The sequence below is a fragment of the Erigeron canadensis genome, chromosome 9, assembly GCF_010389155.1.
Source record: "Erigeron canadensis isolate Cc75 chromosome 9, C_canadensis_v1, whole genome shotgun sequence".
Classification (NCBI taxonomy): domain Eukaryota; kingdom Viridiplantae; phylum Streptophyta; class Magnoliopsida; order Asterales; family Asteraceae; genus Erigeron; species Erigeron canadensis.
Window position 1 is genome coordinate 6949645 of NC_057769.1, and position 10711 is coordinate 6960355.

Consider the following 10711-nt stretch of genomic DNA (forward strand, 5'->3'; position numbering starts at 1 on the left):
AACCAGTAGTCACAATGTGACGGCATTTCTAGTATTCGATCTATACTATACCAGGGGCGAATCTAGGTTTCTAGCTTGCCGGTGTATGCATAACGAAAAGATAGGTCGAATGTGTTCTAGCTCTCATCATTCAAACTATTTCTTCTTCTTTTTCAATTTTTTTTTCTTCTCATATATACTTTTCAAAATTGTTTAATTAATTAGTCACTCGATGATTTTTTTGCTCCATAAAGTCACTCTATTTCATTCTCATATTGAACCATTGTTCCCTTCATTGTTGGTTTTATAAGTTGTATGACTTTATTCATACAAATTTTGGTGGGTTTCAATCAAGTTTTTTTGAAAAGTTAAGATCACCTTTTTTTTTTTGTGACGATTTCCCTTGTTTTATCTGAAAAAAGAGAAAGATTTGGAATATATTTTTATGCACATGCATTACACCCTTAGCTATGCTCCATGATTCGCCCCTGGCCAATAATTGCTTAGAAAAAGCCGAAAAAGATGCTGTCTAGCTTAGTATAGTATCCAATTTACTTTTCAAACACTATATTATATCTCCATTGCTAAAGTCCTCGAAATATCAAAGCTTTAATTAAGTAGTTTGGGTTCTTCTAAGATGGTATGGAAGCAACTTTGCATGCTGCTCTTAATTAAGAGATCTTGAACGCCACTAATTACTTTAATAAACATTATGCATTAATTGTGTTATTTTACTTTGCTTCTAAACGGTTAACCAGGCTATGGCAACGATTCGATGACAAGCAACGACCTAAAGAACCCCTGCAAGTTCAATCATGTGTAGGGTTTGATCACATTGAAGATGATTCTATGCATGTTGTAGTAGCCATTGTTGTTGGTTGCTTGATACGGCTATATAAATGGAGTTGGAGATCTGGCTGTGTAACAATGGGTTCAACCACTCTTATATTCACTGGTAAAAAAGTTATATTGTGGAGATGGAGACACTGAAACGAAGCTGTATCGTCTCAAGATGAAGAATAGTACAATTTCGTTTCAGTTTCTCCATGTCCATAATATAATTTCTTTTATCAGTGAATATAAAAGTGGCTGAACCCATTGTTTCACAAGCAGATCTCCAACTCCTTTTTGGAGCCGATTCAATTTATAGTGAAGCATAGACGACGCTGTTCGCTCTGATTGCCTAGATATGAAATAGATAAAATTGTTGGTGTTGATGCAACAAAGCAATTACAACATCATTGTAACAAACCGATCAACCATCATATAATATATGCATTATTAAGAAAATGTACGTCATATTGTCATGGATTATTCAACCGTCAAATATGACTGTCTGTTATACCATGTTAGCAAGATGATATGCACGTATTTCATGTCCAAAGATATGCAATGTGAAATGAATCAAACTTTGCAGGAAATATGTCGAGATTTGGTTTTGGAAGCTAGGTCAAAAGTGCAAGTTTAAAAGGTTAAACAACCAAAGATTAAAAGTTCTAATTTAATTTAAAAGGTTTTGCAGGAAACATGCATGTCAGATTTTGTTTTTCAGGAAATCCTAATTTTTAAAAGGTTAAAGTGTTAAACAACCAAAATTTAAAAGTTCACTCCCATTATCCATTATCTATTTATATAGTAGGTTTTGGATTATGACTATTATTCTAATTCTTTTGTTTAATTCTAGACTCTGAATTTTTTTTTAAGAAAATGACTAGACTCTGAATTGTCATAATGTTATATGTCATCTAATAAAAAAATAGATTTTGGTTTACTTTATATACGGTGATTAGAATTAAGACGAAATCTAGCATCCCAATAATTCAGTTAATTAATATTCGATTATATATTCATTCTATAATGGATTTAATTTGGTTTAAGTGTTCTTATTTACAATATAATTAATTCTTTTAAGTTTCACAATACCTTTCTAACGTTATAATTAATAACTTTCTAAGGTTATTTTCGTGATTTACTCCTTATGAGTTTGTGTTAACTAATTCGTTTAACCTTTCAAAGGGTTAAACAACCACCAAATTCGAGAGTCAAAAGATTAAACTAGATATATACCTTTAAAAGTAAAATAATCATTGCAAAAGAAATTATATATAGTATGGTAACCATGCGCAATAAGATCGAGGTTCTACGTACCATACGTACATTTGACTATTTGAGTTATTAGTTAAACTCGTAACTTACGATATGTCAAGAAGTATACATATTAACGAGCTGATGAGACCTTTAATTAAGTTTTAACAGTAGGACACTGTAAAATAATCTTAAACAGAAAAAGTTTAAAAACAAGCATCTTATAAATCACGCCGGCCTTAAGTAGTTGAAAATTAGAATATACTAGTATCATATATAGACACGTTGCAATTTTTTATGTGTACATATTCTTTTTTCCAAGATTTGGTGAAGGATAGATATTCAAGTTGAAAAATTGACTTGTTTGACCGTTTACTTTTGAGAGGTTCCATTAACAGTATAGTCGATAATTAAGCCGATAATGGAAAGGTCAAGTATTTAAATCTCACATCGTATAAATTTTTGGGGTTTTTCATGTTGCCAAGAGGCCGGTATTCTCTCAACTATGATGCGTTAATTAATTTTGTTGGTGTGAAGATGATCGGGTGAAATTGATTCAATTTTAGCTTTTCAGAACAAGAAAAACCCACAAATTAACATAGTAGTGTTAATCAACTAACAATTAAAACAATATCGTCATTTAGAAAGTTCCTGCTTGTTTCCTATATGCGTCAATGTAGTGTTAACTAAATAAATATATTAGCTCAAAAACTTAACTAAAATATATATATAATAAAATATAGTAATATTTAAGAAAGATAACTTGTAGGCATAGTTAACAACCGCAAGTTCCTTGCAGTTTCCTAGCTAGCTATGCACTCATGGAAGTGTATAAAAGGGTGGCCGGGTATTCGGCATTTAAACACAAATATTCTCATCTCATTTGTCTAAGAGATCGACCAGAAACTTTCTTTTTTTTTTAACAGCAAATTTATTCCTACACCAAATTTTTCTCCTTCACACAGCCTTTACTTACCTTTCCTTTTTCTCGGTTACTAAATATATATAGGAATTTCCTATAGTAGTAGTTAACAAAATCTAGCTAGCTAAGCTAGTCACAATGTGATGACATTGGTGTTATTCTATATACCCGTGGCGAATCTAGGCTTCTAACTGGTTTATGCGTGACATTGAACGTGTTTTCTCATTCAACCTCTTCTTTCTTCTCTTTTATAAGGGGCCGTTGGTTTTCAAAATGTATGAAAATTTGGTGGAATGAAATTCGATTTGTAATGTTAGGTTAACATAAAAAGTTCTAAATTTCATTCTACCGAATTCTCATATATTTTAGGAACCAAACGACCCTATGTTTGATTAAGTAGCTCAACAACATTATTTGCTAAATGAAGTCACTCAATTTTAATTCATTTGTCATATCGAACCAGCAGGTTGTTTTGTAGCCGGTTTAGTATTTAATATGTACCTCTGAATAAGGCATAATGAGTTTACGAACACAAAATTGGTGGGTTACTTTATTAATCAAGTTTGTTTTTAACTACAAAAGGTTATATTTAAAAGAAAAGATATGGAATGCACGTGCATACGTTTAGCTATACTCCTAGATTTGCCCAATATAATAATAAAAATAACAATAATAATCATAAATTCATAATAATTGCTTAGAAAAGGCTATGGCAACCATTTGATGACAACTGAAGATCCTCCACAAGTTTAATTGTGTGGAGGGGTTGACTTTGATTATTACAAAGAAGATGTTCCTTTTAGTGTAATTGTTGAGAAGGTCATGCGTATTGTTGTAGTCATTGTTGATGGTTATAGACCAATGGTTGATCGATACGGCTAAATAAATGGAGTTGGAGATCTGGTTGTGTAACAATAGGTTCAACTACTCTTATATTCACAAATAAAAAAGTTATATTGTGGAGATAGAGATCCTGAAACGAAGCTGTACCATCTCAAGATGAAGAATAGTACAATTTCGTTTCAGTTTCTCCATGTCCACAATATAATTTCTTTTATTGGTGAATGTAAGAGTGGCTGAACCCATTGTTTCACAAGCAGATCTCCAACTCCCTTTTTATAGCCGAAACATTGTTCAGTAAATCATATACATGTGTTTCTGATTTTGTGGATATAAATATATAGATAATAAATGTATTATTCTAAGAGTTATACAGTCTTACAGATCGAATGTCATACTTTCATGGATTCAACCATCAAATATGATTATATGTTGTACACTTGTACCATGTTAACAAGACGATATGAACAATTGTTTTAAATATTTCTTGTCCAAAATAGATGATGATGATGTACTTATGATATGAAATCAAAGTTGCAGGAAATATGTCAAGATTCAATTCTAGAGGGACAAAAGTGCAATTCTCATAATACAGATACTCCAGAATCAAAGTACAAATGATACATGAATAATATTACACATAAGTCCATCACAATTGTCACATTGTCTTTTTACATACGAAAATTTAAAGTGATAAACCGGACTCCTCATCCTCTTCAAGGCCACCAACGTAGACAAAGTAAAGGGTCCAGATCAAACCAAAGACACCAAAAAGGATCCATCCGAGAAGGTTGTTGCTTAGACCAAATGGTAGCCCAGTTCCTTCTGTGCTCATTCTCTCGTCGACTAGAGCCATGGCGGCTGGGCTCGACATGGTTGCAGCCATTGCTGCAGCCATCAATGAGGGTGCACCCATCCTCATCTTTGGTGCCACATCCTCGGATGTGACAGCGGGCTTACCTTCCATAGAGCACCTCACTTTGCCCATTTTGCTCATTGATGGTAACCCTGATCAACAACATTAACAATAATCATTATATTTTTGGCTTTGTCGAAACTTGTAACCATGGCCGTATCAACACATTTGATATTTCGAAGTAACAAATTTCATACAAAATGACCAAAATTTCTGTCTTCCTAAGATGAGCAAGAGAATTGAGAAGTCCATGAAATCGTCGATGAATATCCTTACATGAAGCTAATTACGGCTATATATACATGATCCATTTTGGGGGGTTACACCTTTCACTAATAATGCCTAGTCAATCTCAAATGGATTCATTCATCTCTTTTATCTAAAGCAATATTAACGGTGCCTGTTTGATGTGTGTTATTACCTTTTAATTAAACGCGAAACAATCAACATATAAAGTATTTGGCCAAAACTAATTAGAATCCTAATTACTAATTTACTATATCAATTTGTTGTCACAAGTTAACTTGATTATTTGGAAAAGTGATCTAGCTACCCAATCAAGTCACAATGCCTCAAACATACTAAAATGAATCTAGTACTACATATATAAGCTTTAGACCATCAAGCAAAAAGTTTATATAATTCTAATGGCAATAACTCGTGCATATATAAAACATTTTATATAATACCCATTTTATATAATCATATAAAACATTATATAAAACATTTTATATAATACCCAAATAATATTGATTTAAAAAAGCATACCAAGAATTGGTGAACCATGGGTAGTAACAGAAGACTTTTGCAACAAAGAGAAAGATGGTGAGGCAGTAGAAATGGAAGCAGAAATGGATGCCATTTCCTTCTTCTTCTTCTTTTCTTGATTTGCAAGAACTTAATGATAACAAAATGAAGACCAACCACACTTCAAAGTAGAGGGGGTTCACTTTGTGTTTTTATATAAATTTGTATGTATTTGATTGGCTTATTAGACTTATTTTCAATGCAACCACATAAATTGGATTACATGGATTGCACCTCATCTTTTCTCCACCAATATCTTTGATCCACGTGTCATGACATCTTATACACAATAGTCATGTAATGCTTGGTTTTTAATATAGTGTCGTTGGTTGTACACGATCCTAAATAGATAATATTCTCAAATGTAAAAATTGATCGATGTTGATGTTTAAATAGAATAAAATAACTTGTATTTGTCTACCTAGCTAAAAGATTAATCACAAATACGTTTAAAATAGAAATAAAATATACTTAATTTACATAAGAAAATAAATAGTACGTCCCATATGACACAACAAACTTTTTTTTCTTTCATATCTTTGTGAAATAAGAGTATAATTCAAAAATAGATACTTTTACAGATCGCTAGTTTTCTATTCGATCTAAATTGGCAAGGCTTTCTAAAATAGATTAGACATAGCAATATAGTATACAGAAGAAAATATATAGTCCCATAACCTATTTTTCACTTTCACATCCTTGTGAAGTTGTGAACAATAATTCAAGTATGGAAAATGATTAATCAACCTAACTCATATGTCTAAAAATCAATTTAAAATCTTAAGAATTTGACATGTGGATTCCATTAATTCTCTTTCCTAATCTTGCCCCCTGATTTTTCCACATGACACCATCATATAATTAGGTCGATTATTAAGCATATAATTAGGTCGATTTATCATTATCATTATCCTTCAAGTATAGAAGCTTTCATTATTACTTCCTCCGTCTCGCTTTAAATGTCCAAGTTTGACTATTTGACTCCTTTTTTTCAACTTTAACCGTAAATATATTTGTTTGTGTTATATAATATTTGATAAAAAAAAAAAATTATATCACTGAAAATACATTCAAAACTCAATCCATTCATATATTTTATATTAAGTATTAAGTAAATATTTATCGTCAAAGTTGAAAAAACTTGACTCAAAAAGTTAACTAAAACATTTAAAATGAGACTGATGCAATATTTTTAATTCTCAATTGGCAAGTTTCTTTATTTTTTTTAAATGCAAGTTATCTTACCCTTACTTTTAAATCTATACCATCTATATAAACAAACCATCCTCCTAAAATTTAACACTATGCCTTTAAAGTTTCTAATTACCCTTTTAATCTATACTACCATTAAAACTTTATCCCTGAAATTTCAAAAATACCCTTAAAAAAAACCTTACGCCTGTCCTTTCCCTTCCCTGAAGTTGCTCACATAGTATACCAAAAAAACACACATGCGTTACTGAATTTAATCAATCAACATAATTACGCTCACTCTAAAACAACAACGGCAGTTTGCACTTTCTACCAAACTAAGAAACACTTGAGTTGAATCATACATTCATGTAATAACACGGTACCGCTACTTAACCAGTGTTTTATTCTTATGCCCCACCGCATCACGCGAGTACAAGACTAGTTACATGTATAATTTAGACATAATTACAAGAATAATTGTGATAAAATCGAAGACACCCGTAAACCCTTAATGGTACCCCACAAATAAAGAAATTAAAACTCAAACCCAAGTTAAATTTTAGGGGACATATTGGTACCTAATATAAGTTGAGTAATCTTGTCTTCAACATACTTTTGTTTTTCCAAAAAAGAAAAAAGAATCGTGTCTCAACTTATGATCTACTAATATTATAATTTTATATAATGTTTAAAGTTAATGTTGTAAACCAAAATAAAATCACACATTAGCATACTACATCTTACATAATACAAATTATTTAACAAAAAGTACAAATTGTTTAAAATTGTTCATTACATTGATATCATACAATACATAAGATTTATAGAGATATCACTTTCTATCTTTAAAACATCAAGATTTTGTTCTATATGGATTTAATTAATGGTCATGGTTCTATATTCTAATATTTTATGCATTGTATGATATCACTGTAATGAACAACTTTAAACAATTTGTATTTTTTGTTAAATAATTTGTATTATGTAAGATGTAGTATGCTAATGTGTGATTTTATTTTGGTCGACAACATTAACTAATTGGTATTATTTAAGTTTCTAGATAGTTTGCTAAGTATTTAGTATTTTTGTAAGATGTAGTATGCATTGTATGATATATTTACTACGTAAGATGACAAAACAGTTCGTATAATTTTAATTTTTAGAGCATACGGTATGGACAGAAAACACCGATTCCGGACATCTATATGGCAATCGGCGTTGAGCTCTCTCCCATCCCTTCCCCGTCCGGCACCGAACACTACATCAAGATTCTTCATTCTCATGCCGATGTCTGGCGTTCTTTGTGTCTTGTTTTAAGTGAATTGATTGATGTCGACAACAATTCCTTTTATTCTTTCTTTCTTGTTTTTTCTGGTTTAATATTTGTTTTGTTTTTTCTTCTCCCTATTTTTATCTTATTTTTCTACTTTTTTTTTCACAGTAGCGTATATATACACAAAATATATGTATATGTATATGTATATAAATTGCAGAGTCACATCTCACATTAGGGATGAGAAAAAAAAACCGTGACCCAACCCGGAACCGGCCCGAACTATCCGTAGGGCTAACGAGTCGGGTCACGGGTCAAGCTTTTGTGGCATTTTCAGGTCACGGGTTGAGCGGTTCGGGCCGGGCCGGGTTAAGCCTGAACCCGACCCGGCCTGAACCTTCACGGGTTGGGTCACGGTTCCTATTTTCATGTACTTACGGGTAGAGGTGCAACAATCGGTTAACCGGTTAGGTTATTTATATGTAATAACTGAAACCGGTTTTTTTTTTATAAAAAAATAATCGGTTTCGGTTAACCTATACCGGTTAATAACCGATTCCTATACGGGAAAACCTTAACTGATGTAATCGATTTCGGTTTATAAAAACCGGTTAACCGATAGTGGTTAACCGATAAGCAGTTTTTATTAACCGGTGCAGACAGGAACAAAAATGCGTAGCTAAACAGCACTAACAAGAAAAGGAACGAAGGCAGCATGTGAAAAGAAGTACATAAAAACTAATGTAAGTACACATTAATCAAATATAATAAAGTCATACTTGAATTAATCAAAACATTGGGAAACAGCTGTATTCTATTAGCTATACTTTTATATCGATAAAAATAAATAAATATATTATTATCTTGGAGTGGGTTGATGCCACGTAAATATAAAAGCAAAATGTGGTATAGTAAGTTTAGTTTATATAGTGACACATGCTTTTCCCATTTTTTTACAAAGTATCCCACCTCATCTCTATGTTGAGCCATCATCAAATAAGCACAAATAAGCATATACATGAAGAAAAAAAATACGAAAACTATTATCTTTCCACTCAAATAAGCCTAGAAATATCTCATCAAACCATTAAGAAAACATAAAAACTTAAAACCTAAACACACAATAATGGCAAGCAAGAAAGCAGGCAATCAAGAAAGCAAAGGAAGTAGTTAAAAGCATATATCTTGCAAGATACATCGACTGATATGCAGATTATGGTATGAAATAGCTTCATTCCCATCAAGGTTTCAGCCAAAAGATGGTATGAACACAAGAGCTACTTACACATTTGAAAGATGATGGAACTACTATGAATGATTGTCAATAGATAATAGTATATTAGATAGGTTAACCGATTATAGGTTATTTTTCTATAAAAAAAAACAGTTAATGATTAATCGGTTAATAACCGGTTCTTGTTTTGAAAGTGATGATCGGTTACTAACCTACGGTTTATAATAACCTATAACCGGTACAGTAAAAATCGGTTAGTAACCGGTTGGATTAACTGGTTTTTGAACGGGTCGGTTAGGTTAACCGATTTTTTTGTGCACCTCTACTTATGGGTCACGGGCCGGGTCAGGTTTTCACGGGTCGGGCCATATGTACATCCCTATCTCACATGGAACTATGAAGCATGGGATCAAAAACTCAAATACTGCAGCCATTTAATATTCCTTGAATAAAATTTTCAATTTAACCCCTAATGTATTACAAAATTGTTATTTTAGTTTTATGAATTTTTAGATAATTTTATACTTCAGTATGTTTAATGTAATATGATGTTTTATATTTTTTTTGTTTTACGTTATTATTAGGGATAGTTTAAAAGATACTTTATATGATATAGGACAGTTTATAAAAGATGGAAAAAAAAGTTGTATTCTGCGTTCTGCGTCGTTTTGCATCCATAACGGCTTCAAATTGATAAAATGATGAAAGCTGATGTGTTGCTGATGTGGCGTTCTGAATGGTTTTGCGTGGAGAAATCATACCTGATGCTCTTAGGTAGTTTGTTAAGTAGTTCGTATTTATATAAGATTTAATATGTATTGTATCATATCACTCGATCCGAAGAAAAACTTTAAACAGTGTGTATTTTTGTTAACAAGCACCACTCATAGTAGTTTTTATAAATTTTTAATGCCAAAATATTTGTCCTTATTTATTGGGGAGTGATATATCTACAACATATTTTAGCCATCTACAAAATACATATTTTATTGTACAGTGTACAACTGTGTAAAGCATGTATTGTTGTAGATATATCATTCCCTTTAATTATTATCATTTTTGTTTTGATAAATAAAAAAAACACATGTCAAACATGGAAAAATTAGATAAGGAGGTAATCTATAGAACAATGCATGTTGTGTGATAATATCTAATCTTTGAAAAATTGGATAACGGAGGAAATCTACACGGATAAGTAGGAAATCTATACATAACAAAGCATCTAGAATAAAGAGTTATTTTTTTTAACACTTTTGGTCCCTAATAGTTGTGGGTTTATATAAGAAGGCTTCTTAATGAAATTAGGTTCATTTCAAATAGGTTTTCTCCTTATCCATTTTTTTCTCCTTTACATCCACTTTTTTCTTATTACATTTTTTAAGCCGCTTGTGATTTGATTGGAGTTAACATCTACTTGATGACATCTCACTTCATTATCTTCAATGTTTCAATTGAATTTAC

General features: G+C 31.5%; 1 protein-coding gene and 1 long non-coding RNA gene across 2 annotated transcripts; one reads left to right on the forward strand and one right to left on the reverse strand.

Annotated features, from left to right (window-relative positions):
• Window positions 1–400: 400 nt before the first annotated feature.
• On the forward strand, window positions 401–1400 carry LOC122581178. The gene is made up of 2 exons (XR_006320980.1): window positions 401–619; window positions 738–1400. It is a non-coding gene; the product is annotated as an uncharacterized LOC122581178 (long non-coding RNA).
• Window positions 1401–4360: 2960 nt separating this feature from the next.
• On the reverse strand, window positions 4361–5697 carry LOC122581173 (photosystem II reaction center W protein, chloroplastic-like). Its single transcript, XM_043753340.1, has 2 exons — window positions 5511–5697; window positions 4361–4834 (listed from the first exon to the last, which is right to left on the reverse strand). The coding sequence occupies exons 1-2, from the start codon at window positions 5602–5604 to the stop codon at window positions 4512–4514; spliced, it is 417 nt and encodes a 138-aa protein (XP_043609275.1). The 5' UTR covers window positions 5605–5697; the 3' UTR covers window positions 4361–4511.
• Between the last annotated feature and the right edge of the window lie 5014 nt (window positions 5698–10711).